The 17,771-nt window shown below is 36.2% G+C and overlaps 1 protein-coding gene across 3 annotated transcripts in view; it reads right to left on the bottom strand.

The window, feature by feature from the left end:
* Nucleotides 1–17,771, bottom strand: part of DOCK11 (dedicator of cytokinesis 11) — a 189,816-nt gene that overhangs the window by 59,838 nt on the left and 112,207 nt on the right. For 2 of the 3 annotated variants that reach the window (XM_036016645.1, XM_036016646.1), the window contains exons 29-36: nt 14,332–14,415; nt 13,369–13,480; nt 12,827–12,865; nt 11,002–11,180; nt 5,964–6,080; nt 4,266–4,341; nt 3,712–3,821; nt 1,808–1,919 (exon numbers count right to left, since the gene is read on the bottom strand). In XM_036016645.1, coding sequence (XP_035872538.1) covers nt 1,808–1,919; nt 3,712–3,821; nt 4,266–4,341; nt 5,964–6,080; nt 11,002–11,180; nt 12,827–12,865; nt 13,369–13,480; nt 14,332–14,415 — 829 coding nt within the window. The remainder of the gene's footprint in view (nt 1–1,807; nt 1,920–3,711; nt 3,822–4,265; nt 4,342–5,963; nt 6,081–11,001; nt 11,181–12,826; nt 12,866–13,368; nt 13,481–14,331; nt 14,416–17,771) is intronic. The other variant, XM_028522215.2, reaches the window with a different exon arrangement.

Here is a 17,771-nt window from a genome sequence, read left to right as displayed (position 1 = left end):
CTCTACTCATTTCTTTCCCAAAATATGCAGGCCCATCACACAGCCTCAATATATTTTTCTTTAAGTCATATATTCTTAGAACTTAAAGATGCTAATTATTTTGTCTACTGTTTAAGATTTTATTTGTTTTAGAGGGGGAGGAGGGAAAGAGAACAAGAGGGAAAGAAATATCGAGGTGAAAAACATCGATCAGCTGCCTCAGACTCGCCCCGACCCAGGCCCGAACCTGCGACCCAGGCCCAAACCTGCGACCCAGGCATGTGCTTTGATGGGGAATCGACCCAGCGACCCCTTTGCCTTGCAGGATGACGCCCAACCAACTGAACCACATCGGTCAGGGCTTATCTACTGTTTTATTAATGTACCTTAGAATTTATTGTTTATGTCTAGATATTGATTTGTTTTAATATCTATCAACTTACTTTGTTTTATTATTATATTATTTATCCTGTATTACAAACAAGATTTAAAGCAAGTAAATAGAAAATAAGTAAAAGATAATGACTGTGATGCTCAGAACCCAGGTGCCTTTATGGTATTCATTCTTGCATTTTTTTTGAGTAAAAATACTCAGAAAAGGAAGGGACTGGAAAGGGAGAGAAATGTGTGAATAAATGTATTATTTGGGAAAAGATAAATTGATTTTACTTACAGATCCAGAAGACATGTAATTTATGACAATCTTTTGATCATATTGTATCATATAATATAAAAGAGGAACTGATAATACTAGTAAATAATATATGAGGGGGACTCCAAAAAGCTCAGAATTTATTTATAAAAAGTTGTATGTTTATTCTTATGTGTTTACACTTCAGTTCCCTTCAAAGTACTTTCCATTTGTTGCAATACACCTATTAAGATGTTATTTCCACTGCTCAAAATAGTTTTTGAACTCCTTGATTTTGATGCCTTTTAGTGCTTCTGCCATTTTTTGTTTCCCCTCTTCTACATTGGCAAAACGTTTTCCTTGAAAGTTGCTTGGTGTAAGATCTGGTGAATAGGGAGGGTGGGGCATGGAGGTTATGCCATTTTTGGTCAAAAACTGCTGAACACTCAGCACAGTACAGGCAGGAGCGCTTATAAATCACCCATCATGAAATGGGCAAACACATTTAAAGAGTCTTCAAAAAAATTCAGTGAAGCTGAATGTAGCCTCTCACTCCAATGCCAGCTGGTACACCGATTCAGGTGGATTCCTAGAACACTCACTCATGTAGTGGGGGAAAGCCTATATATACTACAAGAAGCCTGTCCTCCAGAAGATAATTCTGGGTTTTTTGGGGTCCCCCCCTCATAATTATACATCAAAGGGGAAAAAAAGAACCTGAAAAAGAACTTGAAAACAATATAAAACCATACAGTGGTAGTATGAAAGCAACAATGGCATTTCTTATCCTCAAAGAACCCTTCCTGTTTTTTTGTTTGCTTATGTTTTTCCAAATCCTGGGTCAAATAAAACCTAAAGTATTAAATATGAATTGTTTACTGTTAAATTTTTCTGTTTACATTGGTCATTTAATGCATTATATACTGGGTATGAAAAATGTTTAGCACTTCTAAAAGTATTGCCTCATTTTAGAAATTAAATTTTAAATTAAAAAGTTATTTCAAACAATAAAGTGTATATGACTGAAATGTACACATTTTCAGTTAAAATACAGGAACATTTTTAAGGTCAGAGTTTTCAAAGATCTGTTTCTAATGAGCATGTGTTCTAGATGGTGGTCAAAGCTTTGTTGCATGAAAACTGAGCCTGTGGGATAGATGTCGAGTCAAGTCCGGGCTTAATATGCTGGAAACTCACCTTCAGAAATCATTTTTACTATATACAAGTAGCACATCAAGAGGCTTCTGATTTCATACTGATCCAATCTGTTATACTGGGATACACTGTTCCTTGTAGAACTCTGCCGGATCTGTAATTTAAAGACAGGAATTTTGTGAACAATATTGGTACAACAGTTTTCCATAGCCTTTAACTCAACAACTTTTTAATCATTAGTCCTATTTGGGGAAATTCTAAGCATAAATCCAAATTTTATATTATACTTGGAAGGTAAATGGGCTGACTCTTTGTTACTACCACCCCTAGCAATATCACTGGAAATTACCTTGGGTCTTTATCAAGATATAGCCATGAATACTATGAATGTTTAATTCCCATAAGCCCTTTGTTTTAAGAGTAAAAATTTTAAATAATCATATGTAGGTACTCTAGGAAAAATACCTTTTTCATCAAGGAGGAACCTAACTAAGGTACATGGTAGTATATGAAACACTTTCAAAACCTCTCCTTGGAGTTTATTAAAATCCAAATTCCAAATTATAGGTCCAAAATCTATCTTAAAAAAGGCTAATGACATCACAAGATAAATACATTAAGGAGGACTCAGTAATACTTCAAAACTAGAGCTTCTATAAAATAGTGATGTTCCTATCATTTAATCATTTTTGTTAACATATTGTTAAGCATGACAAGATCTAACCCATTTGGGGATTTATATGAATAGAGTATAATCTCCTATAGAATTTGCCCTTGTTATAAATCAATACTTTCAGTTGAGCTAACCTGGGCTGGGGGATATACATTTAACAAAGGATTAACTAAGAACTTTCGGTTGGAGTAAAACATCTAGGTTCTGAATGCTTGTTTAGCTGTGTGACACTAGCAAGTCATTTAACCTCTTTGTCCTTTATTTGCCTTACTTATGACAGTATCTGTTGTCATAATTCTAAATGGTGTGAAGTAGAAACCTTTTTGAATAAATTACTATTTATCCAAAGTCTCAAGGAAATACAGTCCAGTGGTTCTCAAGGGGTGGTTCCCAGCCAGAAGCATCAGCATCACCTGGGAACTTAGAAATACAAATTAGCAGGCCCCACCCAAAGGCCCCTATCAGAAAAATGCAAGGGCTGAGGCCCAGCCATCTATTTTATTAAGCCTCCCAGGAGATTCTGATACATACTACAAGTGCCATCATATAGGAGAAAAAGTGCAGGAATTAAAAAATCTGGGTCCAGGTCTAGCCCTGCCAGAGTTGTGTGACTGTCCTAAATCACAATCTCAGTTTTCACTTGTAAGCTGAAAGTTGAAACTTACTATTTTTATTGACCTTTCTAACTTTATGACTCTATGATTTTATATAGCAGCATAACAAGGTTTTACTGGTCTAAAATGAGGTTTCATTTACTCAAGGCAAACATATCCCCTAAAATTTAATGTTAGGCTTGAAAAACAAAGAATTGGAGAGTACATTCTGATGAAGCACTATTCAGCATCAACTGGGATGCTGAGATCCTCAGTTCGGGGCCTAATATTTTTCTCCCAAGTTAATGTAATTACTGTATTATAAAAGAATGAAAAGCTGAAATAATCCTAACAGGAAGTGATTTGTTTTAAATGATAAGGTACATTAGGTATTTTAAACTTGAACATTCCTGCTCTAGAACACTGTACCAGGAGTTAAAGGAGGTACTGTGAGTTAAAACTCTTAAAAGATGAATGTCTTGCCCTCTACGAACAGTTTAAGATGTCAAAGTAGCACCTGCCAGGATAGGAAGCAACTGCTAAAATATCCAAAAATTATGGGATGCTTTTTACAAATTCAGGATGGACTACAGGACAGAACCTCTTATTTACACAAAAAGAAAGATTGTTGTAGCCTAACACTTCATCATCAGGGTTATCCTGTATATTTAGGTTCTTACATTTTCACCAGTGCTGCCCTGTTCTGGAAATCCTGTTGCTCCTTCTGGGATGAGGGAACCTCTTGAGTCTTCCCTCTTAATTCCATGTCCATTTTGAAAAGACCCATAAGCTGGAAATAAAAGCCAAGTCCTTGTTAGCAACAGGATGAATTATCAAAAATATATTTTAAAATTAGTGGGCTAACTTAAGTAAAGATATGTTTTAGGGATTAAATCTTGGTCATCTAAAATTGTGAAGCTTATATATTATTATATCAAAACACATAAGCCAAATAAAGTGTAAGCACTTTTTGTGCCTCTTGAAACACTTTACTATGTATAAAACTACAAGAAGTTCCTTGAAAGTCATCAAATAAAGCCACACAATTTGGGAGATGCTTAGACAAGGAACCTAAGCAAAAAAATGTGGCTGAAAGTGTGAGTCAGATTTTAATTAAGTTTCAGTAGAGATCATGCTGTGTAGTCTTTATTATAAAATATTTCAAAAAACACAGAAGGACAAGGTACATTCCTAAATAGCCATTCAATGTATAATCTTTAAAGGACTTAGTTACCTGTGTCTTTGTCAGTGCTCAGACTCCCTCTACTTGTAGGTGAGGTGAATCCACATGTAAATTCATCTCTGGATGCCTGTAACACAACGTGATACCTCTGTCACTTAAATTTGTACATTAGGGTAAGAAATAAAATTAATAGTTTAAAATGATACCCTAATTTTAAACCAAGTTCACTGTGAAAGTCTAAATCAGGTATTAGTATTGGTATGTAGGTGACGAATCTCTAAACAATTGGGTACTAGCACACTGAAATAACCATGACCTCTGGCTAAGGGGCAGCTCTAGATGGCTGGTAAAAGCTGCAACTGGTGCAGTCTGGTTCAATTCTCCTGCTTGCAATCAGGGGCAATGCTAGAAGGAAGGGGTGTGACCAGAAGCCCTAGGTGAACTTGAGCTGCAAAAGAAAAAACAGGTAAATAAAATATTTCCAAATATCACTGTCAAATGTTATGGAGTAAATATAAGCATGAGCCATGGTGTTTGTGAAAAAACACCGGCCTGACACCCAGGTGGTAATAAAATCAGGAGCTATAGGTAATCAAGCTGTCAGGGAGGCTTAGAAGCAGCTCTCTGGGGAACCCAGGACAGGCTTGACAAATCAAGATAAGGGGATTTCCAAAGGAAGATGTAAGAGACACAGTTTAACCTATCTCCCAACAATGTGACATGGCTACTGAAAGTGTAAAGGTGATCTTGGGCCATAAAGAACATGGAGTGGGGGTAGGGTAGGGTAGGAGTTAACAGTCCCACTGGGCAGACTTTAAGCACCATATTTTAATGGGATGATTGGTAAAATGGAGCATATCCAGAAGAGCATAACCAAGAATGTAAAAGGTATGGAATGACAAATGATGAAGTGGAGATAAAACCCTTTAGTTCTAATGTGAGAAGGAAAGTTTTGACTATTATAATGGCAAAAGGTGTTTGGCCAAATAGGAAACTTATAGCCTCCAAAGTTCCTTTAAACCTAAGATTCTGAGAGGAGAAAAAGGCACATACCAATTGTGATGAGCTAAATGTGACTCATCAAGAAGTGCTGAAAGGAGGCTATCAAGGGAGGAGAGAAGCAAAGGAATACAGTTTAATCCCTGGTGCCTAACATTTTGGCAGTGAATAAACCTTTTGTTCACTTTTCAAGTTGAATAAATATATAAAAGCAAGAACAGCAAATCTTAAAACACTGAGTACAAGGGATTTTTGGTGTTCTCTAGGACCTCGTTACTTAAAAGTGTGGTTCTTGGACCAAAAGCAGCCAAAAGCTTATTAGAAACGCATTATCAAAAGCTCTACCCAGACCTACTGAATTAAATTTTGTTTTAACAAATTCCCCAGGTGATTAGTATGCACATTAAAGTTCAAGAAATGTAAACCAGGAATAAAAAGTGAACCATTTAGATCAAGGGTGTCCAACCTGTGGCCCGTGGGCCATATGCAGGTCAGGATGGCTGTGAATGCGGCCCAACACAAAATTGCAAATTTACCTAAAACATTATGAGATTTTCTGTGTGTGTGATTATGTGTCATGGTGTATTTAAAGTGTGGTCCAAGACAACTCTTCTTCTCCCGGTATGGCCCAGAGATGCCAAAATCTTGGACACTCCTGAATTTAGATTGAGACCATAGAGCACATGATACCAATTCCAAGTATCATCAACGAAACAAGATAAACACCAATAGAAACACATTACTACTTACAGAATTAGGCACAGCTGCACAAGAATACAAGGTATCTCGACCTGCTAATCGCTGTATATTTTCCAAAAGCAGTCCAACAAATGGGAGGTACAATTGTGCTATTTTGGCTTGTTGGTTCTGAAAAATAATTATCAGGAGGCAAGCTTATAGGTATAATGATTTCCCTTACATGTGGAATCTAGAAAACAAAACAAATGAACAAACAAAACAGAACAAAACTGACCATTGCCAGATGGGAGAGAGACTGGCTGAAAAAGGGGAAGGGATTAAGAAGAACAAATAGGAAATACAGTCAATAATATTGTAATAACTATGTATGGTGCTAGGTGGGTACTAAACTTACTGGGGTGATAACTTCGTAAGGTATATAAATGTCTAATTGCTATGCCATACACCTGACACTACTACAATAAATACTGTATATCAAATGTGATTAAAAATATATTTTAAAGAAGCTTGATAGGTATAAAATATATATGATATCTATTTGTAATATGTATATTACAAATAAAGTTGGCTCCATCTATCAATTTAAAAACTAAAAGCAGGCTAATATCCACAAGATAGTGAATCATGAGTCTATTTACACTTATAGTCTCAAAACTAATTATCATAGAACACTTGATATTTGGATTTATACAGAGTCAAATCATATGCCTCAATTGCAACTAACTACATAATGTAAAAGACAAAAGTTTATTGCTTTAGTAACAGCCTATAAAGCAGATCATATTAGTCCTATTCTTTAACTCCAGTGAGGGCTGAATTTCATGAGAACAGGGATCCTGTTTGTCTTATTACTGCTTCATCCTCAGTGCCTGGGCACATAGTGGATGGCCAATATACTCGTTAGCTGAATGGATGGACAGGTAAAACAATAAATTACTGTATTCATTCAAAAACCATGTTTTTGCTTTGATTAAAGCTGCAATTAAAATAATGTGATCCTGGCCCCCTAAGTCAATTGTACCACTTGGGAGACTGACATATTTATAAAAATGTAAATAAAGCTGGCCATATCAGTCTTAACTAACGTGGTAACTCTTATACAAAAATTATTTATGGATTTTCTGAGCCATAGAGATTCCTCTCCAGATAAAAACATACCCTCACATCAGCAAAAACAGTGGTTTTCATGGTACAAGCAAGACTCCCTCTACATATTTCGGAACTTTAGGAGGCTTGTCTGGAAATTTAAAGAAGACCTCTAGGGCCCAACATCATAAAAAGTATGGGTGCTTGAAGCTCCTCTCTCTACCCTCACTTTGGCATCATCATTTGTATTTGACAAATGGCCTCTTACTCAGGCCATCTGTGAATTCTTTGGACCAAACAGAAATAGGAAGTGAAGCTTTGGTTATCTAGGCCCATGAAGCAAAGTTCTACTGGAGAGAATCCTATACTCATTAATACCTGTCTGAAGCTTTTGAACAAAGAGGAAAGGGCATTAGAAGTCACTGAAAAGATAAAGAGCTTTGCATTTCAATCTGTCCCACAGTCTAAAACTGCAAACACTCAAATGGCATAATGTTTAACTTATTTACAGACAACAATGGTTGTGTGTATGTGTGTGTGTGTGTGTGTGTGTGTGTGTGTGTGTATTTACTACCCTCAGAATTTAAAAAAAGTAATGTCTAAATATGCAATGTAAAATACAGATTGTCCCAAACTTACAATGGTTCAACTTATGGTTTTTTTGACTTTAAAATGGTGCAAAAGTGACACAAAAAATAAATTACATGAGATACTCAACACCTGGTTATAAAATAGGCTTTGTGTTTCGTGATTTTTCCCAACTGTGGGTTAGTACAAGTGTTCTGAGCACATTTAAGATAGGCTAGGTCAGGATGTTCAGTTAAGGTGTGTGTTAAATGTATTTTCAACTTATACTATTTTCAATATACAATGGGTTTATCATTATGTAACCCCATCAGAGGCCGGGGAGCATCTGTATGTAAAATTTCACCTCTAGATAAGACACTAGTGAATTCCCTTTTCCTTCACTTTCATCTAAAGAGATAGGGTACAGGGAGTACAACTTCTTCCTTCATGAAGGGGAAGATCATTTTGTAGCTTTCCTGTGAATCCTTTGAAATCACAGCTAAAGACATTATTCTCCACATTGTATAAGAACCTTTCCCCAAGTACTAGGCACAAGCAGCAGTTAACCAGAACACAATGGTAACTAGAATTTTAAAAGGTTTGACTAAGCTTAGTTGGAATGTATGACTTTTAAAGTATATTTTCATTTAGATATATCACTTAACTTGTGTTGTCAATAATCAATATTCACCTAAAAAGTGGCAAATAACAGAGCAAACTACACTAAGGGGAAGTAGGTTATTATAGTTACAATGTGACAAAAACAGTGCAACCTGCAGTAAGTAATAAGTAACATATCAAACCTAAGCAGTTTAAACTTACTTTATGCAATAATAGAACCACAAAAACTGAGAAAAATTTGTAAGTAAAAAAACTGTAATTAGCCCTGGCCAGTGTGGCTCAGTTTGTTGGAGCATCGTTCCATAACTGAAAGGGTGCAGGTACCATTCCCAGTCAGGGCACATAACGATCCCCGGTGCACATGGGAGGCAACCGATCGATGTTTCTCTCTCTCCCCTTACCTCACTCCAAAAGCAATGAAAACATGTTTTCAGGTGAGGCTAAAAAAATTTTTAATTGTAATTAAAGAAATATAATTGGATATAGATAGCAGGCATTTTCTGTTTATTAAAGACAAATGGGAATACTGGAGAAAAAGAATAAAATCCATCTCCAAGTCTACTTTCCAAGGTGATCATAATAATAATTAACATAATTTTATTTATATTTGAATGTAAAAACAAAGGGAAAAATTATGAAATAATATGTTACACCTGGAGCCATTTGATAGCAGGTAAGTTATTGTAAATCCATATAGTATACTTTTTCAAGTCCATAGGATTTAATGTTAATAAGACTGGAATACATATGTTAAAGGTGTAGCAAACAGCAAATGGAGCTGTGGCCTTCACACAGTGATCCATGTGTAATGTATGTAAGGTTTATAGCTACACCCACATTTATTCAGTAGGAAGAAAAAGTTCTTATTACATATTTTATACTTGATATACTTATATTAATCACTTAGAAATCAATAATATACTTATTTATAAACATATATTAAGGTATATCTGAAAGAGTACACATGGCTACAAGAGTATATGATTTCTTTGAAAAATCATAATCTGTTTATGTAACAAATCATGAGATAGTTATGCTGCTGAAACCTAAAACAGTGTTTTTTGTTTGTTTCTTTTACTAAGACAACACTTTTGGCTTATTTAAGGAAGGCAAATACATTGTTTTTATACTATAAAAAAAAATTGAGTTTCCAGAGAATGATTTTTTTCATTGAGGTGTCCATCTTTTACATGTGAAATTGTCCTAAGTAGCTATCAAAATATTCATCTGGGTACAAATAACTTAGTAAATATATAGACTATCTGTTAAGAAAAAGGAGGGCATCTGCCAATGAAGAGGACAGAAGCTTTGGGAAGCCACCCAGGAAGTCCAGCACCCAGCATTAACATCACATAACATGATGCTCAAACAGTGGGTCTAGGAACAGAGTGCAGATGAACAACTGGTTACAAACAAAATCACTCAAAACAATGCCTAAATCCACCAGCCTGTTCAGTCAAAATGGCCAACCCAGTAGCCCAAATAAATGTTTTAGCAAATTAAATGATTTAGAGGTGGCATGCCCTTCATCAAAGTAGAATCAATGAGAGATTCCAGATCCAAGGACTACTTGAGAAAGTATTACTTCACGGACCATTCCAACATGTTGGATCAGCATGCCAAGACTCCCGCCTGATATTCTATTAGCAGGTTTCAGTGTGGGAATAGCAAGTTTAATATTTTTTTGTCTTATAACTCTGACTATACAAAGGGACTTCTACATATTTCTGGATATGTTTAATAAAGGTTGCTTTGTAATAACTTTTGGAGCACGTATACTAGCAAATAGTACTTTTATGCAACATCCCTTGTTATTGCTAACTCATAAATATTAAATGTTTTGGGGTGACTTATATTTAGACATGACAGTGGTGGTCAAGGCCATGCACTGATATCCTGGAGAGCACAATCCACAGTGATGCTGCCATCTATGACAGTAATGTTTATTTCCTCAGTGCCAGTGACAAAAGAAAAATGATCGGGGGGTGGGTGTGGATAGGATATCTATTAAATGTAGTGAAGAAATTTCACAGGCCTAAAGAAACTATCAAAAGGAAGAATGAAATAATTTTATACCATAAAATAAATTCTACTTCTGATAAAACACAAATCAGCTTGAATTTGTGAATAATCAATAGGATTCAAAGTGACTATTTCTTTTAAGATTTTATTTATTTATTTTTAGAGAGAGGGGACGGAAGAGAAGTATCAATGTGAGAAACATACAGATTGCTTGCCTCTTGCTCAAAGAAACTATTTTCAATTGCAATCTCATTCTTAATATTTCCCCAGAATCCTTACTCCTGGGGGGAAAGCAGTGCAAAACATGGCCAAAGGGAGAAATCACCGTTTTTCTTTAACAGTTAACTAAACAGTATTTTAAAAACCTAATCAGCCCTGGCTGGCATAGCTCAGTGGATTGAGCACGGGCTGGGAACCAAAGTGTCCCAGGTTCGATTTCCAGCCAGGGTACATCCCTGGGTTGCAGGCCATAACCCCCAGCAACCACACATTGATGTTTCTCTCCCTCCCTCTCTCTCTCTCTCTCTCTCTCTCTCTCTCTCTCTCTCTCTCTCTATATATATATATATATGTATATATCTATCTATCTCCCTCCCTTCCCTCCCTAAAAATAAATAAATAAAATCTTAAAAAAAAACACACAAAAACACCTAATCATTTGAAACGGAATCAAAACTTATTTGTAAAAATAAGTTCATCAATATTCATATTATGTCCTTATTGAAAACTTTATCTTCAATATAAAATCTTAGCAGAAATTTACTGATACTGATGATTATATAGACATCCTTACCTTGTGCTGGTATCTAGTATCAAATGCATGTTTTATCAAAAGATTCTTTATGACAGAGATAGCTGTATATCTGATCTCATAATTGTCTTGCAGAGCAATGGAGGTTTCTCTCAGAAGTAGACCAACCAAGAAGTGATGCTTGCAATACTCATCTGATAAACTGTATTCAAGATTTGAATCTGCAGTACAATGAAATTTAAAACCCATCCATAAAAATATTCAAAAATTATTTAATATTGAAATACTATATTTATTATTTAGTAATTATGTGATCATGCTAGCAAGAGCTATTATTTTATTATTAATAAACCTGAACAATTATTTTATCATACAGAATGAGCATGCAAAATTTTACAAGACAGGGGCACTCATAATTAGGGCTAGATAAAAGCCTTAAAGATAATTTCAGTGGGTAGGATAATCCCTAGATTCTTTTTCCCTCTAGATTTTTTGTAACTCTTAGGGTAGAGCCTAGAATGAAAGAATACCATGGCAATACCTAAACATATTTCTTTATTATCTGACAAGATTAGTTACAAGTACAAATTGAAATAATTTTATATGATATACTTAATTTACTTATCTGTTTATATTTGTAAATTAGGAAAAGGAAGAGAAACTAGACAACTGAATCATTCTAACAGCACTAACTGTTGGCAGTTCTATGTTCTAGTAAATGTTACATATTGACCTGAATACAATGGGATAAAAGAGCAGTAAGAAAAGCAGCCTCATCTCATTCCAATTCATCATCACGCAAATACAATTCTTTTATTTCACAAAATCTACACTCCAAACTATGTCTCCCACTCCCTATTATATCCTTAATCCATTTTCAATCCTAGCTGCTAATATCCTAGTTGGGACTTGCCTTATAACTTTCTCAGCAGGAACTGTGATCAAGCTTAATTTCTACAGTAGATTTCTACCATATTTCCTCTAGCCTATGGTTTAATTCAGTTAGGCCATAAAGCCAAAGGATACATCTTCTATTTTGTTTCTCGGCCTCTTCAACACTTAATATAATGTTATGCATTCAGTTAGGAATTAATAAATGCTGTGAGTAGTCCGATTTAATCTGAAATCCTAATGATCTGCCCACCCCTTCTTTTCTCTAAGTTTCTCATAGCTATTAATAAATATTGGGAGAGGTATGTGAGCTATACATGCTCAAAATCTAGAAAGAGAGTAGCTGAATATTTTCCCTCCATTTTCACTGGCTGTAATTCAATCACTAAAACCACTGCTCAGCAGCTACCCCTAGAAACCAGAACAGCTGATTTTCTTCCTGCCATTGCTCAAGCTCATTGTGAATCCCCATCACTTTCTAGGCACAAGGGCCTGTGCCTTTCTAGGCAAAAGGCACCACGGACTTACCTGGGTAACCTTATCTGGATAGATTTTGCAATGGTAGTAAGTTTTTCACTTCAGTGATTTAAATAAATCTAATCAGATGAACTCATCCACACCTTCAAAACTGTGCCCAAGCAGTCATGACACAGGGTCAGAGAGAAGCAAGGCAAGCATGGGAGATGAAACATACTTAAAGGACAGCTCCCCAGTAGTCCCCATGCTGGCTTGAGCTGGAACTTGTTTTCTGATGATAGTATTTTAAAGTTGATTCCTTTAGCAATCAACACGCAAGCTTATTTTAAAAGCAAAGAAGCACACCACCTCATTCATTTTCAGGGTACATTAACTAAAGCCTCCTTTTGGCTAGGGAGGATTTGAAAAGCAAACAAAGTCCCCGTCCATGTTATACATTCACCAAATCAACTGTTTTAAAGAAAGCAAACTACTTTAGAGTGAACCGAGTTAAACCTACCTACTGAAGTCAAACGGTCCACCGCAAATGAAAAAAAATCTAATTAATATATGAAAAGAAAAGGGACAAATAAAAAACATAGTAACATAAGAATAGTGCTACACAACAAAGCATTCAATAAAACTAGCAATGGAGATAAGTGAAGTTATTTCAAATTTAATACATACATATTACTACTTTATTCTGTCTTTATACATTTCTTTTGATGCTTCTTTCAGCAGAAGAACATTTATATGGTTTTCTTAATTCAGCCTCATAAGAGTGCAAACACTACCACAGAGAGCAATTTTACTAATATCTAATGTCTGTGTTTAAGCAACAATCTATGTAGCACACCAGATTTTTTCATGCTATGAATGCTACCACAGTAACACTATTAAGAAAATGAAGACTACCATTAACAAATCTACCTTCAGGTAGTAATGATTCTGAGGTTACCTTTAAATTGATTGGTTTAACTAGAAAATACAATATTATACTGCACTAAGGCTAGCAAAAAAGGGAAAACATAACTCCAAATAATAGAAAAGACAAATACCTACCTTGAACTCGCTGAAGTTTAGGCTTTGCAAATGCCATTGGCAAATTCAGAGGAATGTAATGTTCATGATTGCAAACTGTTTGCAGAAATTCAAACTTGTATTCAGCTAGAACCTAAATAAAAGGAAATTATACATGAATTCATATTCAGTAGGTATTTACTGTTTTAATAATTGCATATAGAATGTTAATTTTCAGAACAGAAGTGTTCAGTATTTTAAGCACACTTGGGGAGGTAAGTTATGTGGGAAAGAATTAACATAACAGGTCCAAGACTACTGTCCTTAAAGACTGGTTGGTTGTTGGCTAGCATTTGGGAAATTGGATTTAGAAACATTCCCTACATGATAAGTGTGTACCTTTAGTGCCAGCCTGTTCAAACTGTCGGTACAAACAATGTGATTTATGGTGAACACCTGCTTTCGTTTCCTTTCCTTTCCTTTCCTTTCCAAGGCTCTGGAATTTTGACCAGCCTCCAATACATGAACTGTCCCCAGTAACAACCCTAAACCCCTGGTTTCACTGAAAGAGAAATGGGCTTCACTGAAAAGAAATATTGCACATGTGTGGCTGCATTTGCTCTGCTGGAGAGAAGGTGTTCTGTGTGACCCTTCACGGGAGGAAGGGTATGCTCAGGAAGCCTGCACACAGACTGCCAAGGGTTCCCCTCAATGTTTCTTCCCCTTACTGATCCAGCTGACCATCCTTGCTGTGTCACAGTAATGAATCTTAGCCATGAGCACAACTCTGTGTTGAGTCCTATGGGTCTTTCTGTCAAACCCCCAAACACGTGGGTGGTCTTGGGGGACCCCCAGAATACTAGCAATATTCCTTTCTTTAAAGTATACTCCAAGTACCTAAATGAAAACAGCAGTTCCAAACCCTCCAGTGGACAATAAATGTCACCCTTTGTCTCACATTCTATAATGTCTGACATCAACTACAGTTAGGTCCTTGTACCTTACCTTAGGATCTTTGGGGCTGAATCCAGATATATAGTCATTTATCAAATTGAAAACAAATCCTCTATCCATTAATGACAAGCAGCGCTGTAGAAACCAAATCAAAATGAACAGTTAGCTGTATACGGCTAAGTCTGTCAAGTGTTAAGTTTTTAAAATCTTTTTAATTAGTTCCACATGTATAGATGCTATTTTCTCTTTTACAGGTAATAGAAAACAGCTTTCAGAACTTTACATGACCTTAAAGAGAGAGACAAAGGGCAAGTGACTTATCATTGGAACTGGAACACCAACTCTACAATATAGAAATAAAACTATATATACACATATATCTCTGTATACATATATCCATGCATAAATTTATATACACATATACACATATATGTAATCTATTTGGCTGTAGAGCCTCAGTTTGGTCAACTCTCAAAGCATAAAGTGGTCATTTAGCTACTGAAAGTGAAGCTTGCCTATGTAAACATTTCAGATGAAATGGTTAAGTTTTTCTTTGTATCTTGTGAAGTCTTGGTTGTAAAAACATTCTTCCTCTGTGACAGCCCTCCTAGTTATTTATATGTACCTGCTGTCACTCATAGCTAAGGCTCTCATTACCTTGTCAACTGAACAATTGTAGTTAGCCTCCTAAGCAGTTTTCATGACTCTAATCTTTCTATCCATCCAAGTGCTTCCACATTAATCTCTAACTTCAGCCCTCATCATGTCACCTCCCTAAAAGCTTTCAAGAGTTCCCTATTGCCTCTAATAAAATTCCAGACTCCTTACCTTAGCAATCAAGGACCCTCACACAATCATGTTCCAACCTACTTTTCTAGTTTTATTTCCCAATACAGCTTATATACTTGTTATGCCCTCAAGGTGCCCTGTATAGTCCCACCTCTGGGTCTTTGCTCATGCCGGGAGTACCTAGGAATTCTAACCCAACATCTACCTAATCCTGCCCATTCTTCAATATTCTGGTAAAGTTCCATCTTCCTTAACCACCTGGGTCTACAGGTCCTTTTGAATGCTTTATTCTTACTAGCTTGTATTTACTTGCTGTTTTCCTGTGTTTTCACCTAGACAGGACAATAGGAACTCTCTTTTTCTTTATGTTCTCCATAGCACCTAGAACAGGGGTGTGAAAGTCATTTTCACCAGGGGCCACATCAGCCTCGTGGTTGCCTTCAAAGAGCCAAAATAATTTTAGGACTGTATAAATGTAACTACTCCTTAACTGTTAAGGAGTTGAAATTACATTTGGCCCTTTCAAGGCGACTGTGAGGCTGAAGTGGTCCCGGGTGAAAATGAGTTTGACACCCCTAAACTGGAATATTCCTGTGAAATAGAAGGAACTCAATATTGATTAACCAGCTGTCTGCATCTCACTTCTCACCCATCCTTTCAACTTCTGCCACTACCCTAGGTCACACCCTCTCACCTCTTAACTTCGTGAGGTAGGCTTATATTTACTCATTGAACCAACAGAACATTCTGAGGATCTACTGTGTTTGAGATAATGTTCTTACGTTCTAGAGAAATACAAAGGTGATTAAGACATGGTCTTTACCCTTGTCCAATAATAAAGAAAAATAATTAAAATACAGCACAATAAGGGTAAAACCAGAAGCGGTGACAGACACTGCATGGGAAGGTTAGGGAAGAGCTGAGTTTCTAAAAGATGAATGGACTCTGCCAGGCAGACAAGGGAGAGGGGTTAATCTTCTAATCAGTAGTCTTGACTCTGGTCTTTCCCTCACTTCTTCTGTCATACCAGCAATAAAATTGTCCTCAAAAAATCTTTGGTGTTCCCCATTGCATATAAACCAAATCTATTTTTTTATTTTTTATTTTAATCATTGTTCAAGTACAGTTTTCTGCCTTTTACTCCCATTCCAGCCCACCCACCCATCCCTTCCCACCTCCCTCCCATTACCACCCTCCCCCTAGTTTTTGTCCATGTGTCCTTTATACTTGTTCCTACAGACCCTTCCCATTCTTCCCTAAAATTCCCTCTTCTCTCCTCTCTGGTCACTGTCACCCTGCTCTCTATTTCCGTGTCTTTGGTTATATTTTGCTTGTTTCTTTGTTTTGTTGTTTAGGTTCCTGATAAAGGTGAGATCATATGGTATTTATCTTTCAAAAATCTAATTTTCTTAGCCTGATATTTAAATAAGGCTTTCCATCATCAGGCACTAGGTGGACCTCCCAGCTCTAAGTCCACATGTCTCTGCACAATGATTTCCTGTTCGTCCCTAAACAGTTTCAGAATGTGGACGTCACATCTTTGCTTATGGACCCCTCTACCTGCAACACCTACAACTTCTGTCTTGGGGAACTACTCTTCTAGTCTCTGTCCATACTCCCTGGTTATAATCCTTCCCTTTCTCATTTTCCTTTTGTATTGTGTATACTTTCAGCATAACAGTCATCACACTTTAACTTGTATGAGCATTTCAATGTGATTGCCTCTTACATCTTTGAGCCCTCACATTGGAGGTGGACAAATGTCTGTTAACTTGAATTTAAGCAAATACTGCTATTAGATCAACTATGTTTTAGTTCCTTTCAATGGTAAACTTCAAGTTTAAACTCCATGGAAGAAAGTGCGATTTTACCTTTCAGGTAGTCTCATACTTAGTTCACTTTAAAAAGATGTGTGGATATTTGGTTTTTAATACACATCAAGTGGTATGTAATAGTGATAAAACTTTATTTTAATTCTGGCAAAGAGAGATCTTATATCAGAAAACCACTCTCTAGAGCTGATACCTGGCTGTGAATTTTTAATAAAATGAGGGTAATGTTAGACATCTAAATTGCTTTAATGGATTATTGACAGTCAACTTCTTAAGGTAAGGTTGACACATGAAGAGCTGGGACAAGAAGGGGAGTGAAAAGAAGCAAGTAAAGCTAAGTGCATTACAAACCTATGCCCCTTCTCTGCAACAAATCAAATGGTGTTGTTACCCACCTTATAGCACTACATTCTAGCATTGCCTCTTACATACTGGTAACAACAAAATATAATGATCAATGTGCTGTCTTCCATAACTATAAAAGTTTGATACCTCTCAAACAAAATAATCTCACTGATCAAAATTAACGATTTGCACCTACATGTTTTAGCAACACGTAGACTGGTTATATGACCACACAAGTTGCATTAATGCAAAAGATGCAACTTCAAAAGGCCAACAGGGGTCAGAGAAATGATGCAAATGCATACAGAGAGTAAAGGTACACTAAGGAGTGGTGAGGATTTTGGCAACCAACCTAAAGACACTCAAATTAATATATTTGAAAAACCACCATGTGAAACAAGCAAAACATGCCTCTGAATAAGCCACCTGTGTGGTACCTCTGATTTATCTAATTGGACATTTTAATGGGAGTGGAAAAACATCAAACTTTGGTTCTTTAACTAAATTGATAAATCAATTCACTTA

This window comes from Phyllostomus discolor, chromosome X (assembly GCF_004126475.2).
Source record: "Phyllostomus discolor isolate MPI-MPIP mPhyDis1 chromosome X, mPhyDis1.pri.v3, whole genome shotgun sequence".
NCBI lineage: Eukaryota > Metazoa > Chordata > Mammalia > Chiroptera > Phyllostomidae > Phyllostomus > Phyllostomus discolor.
This window is presented reverse-complemented; position numbering and strand designations above follow the sequence as displayed.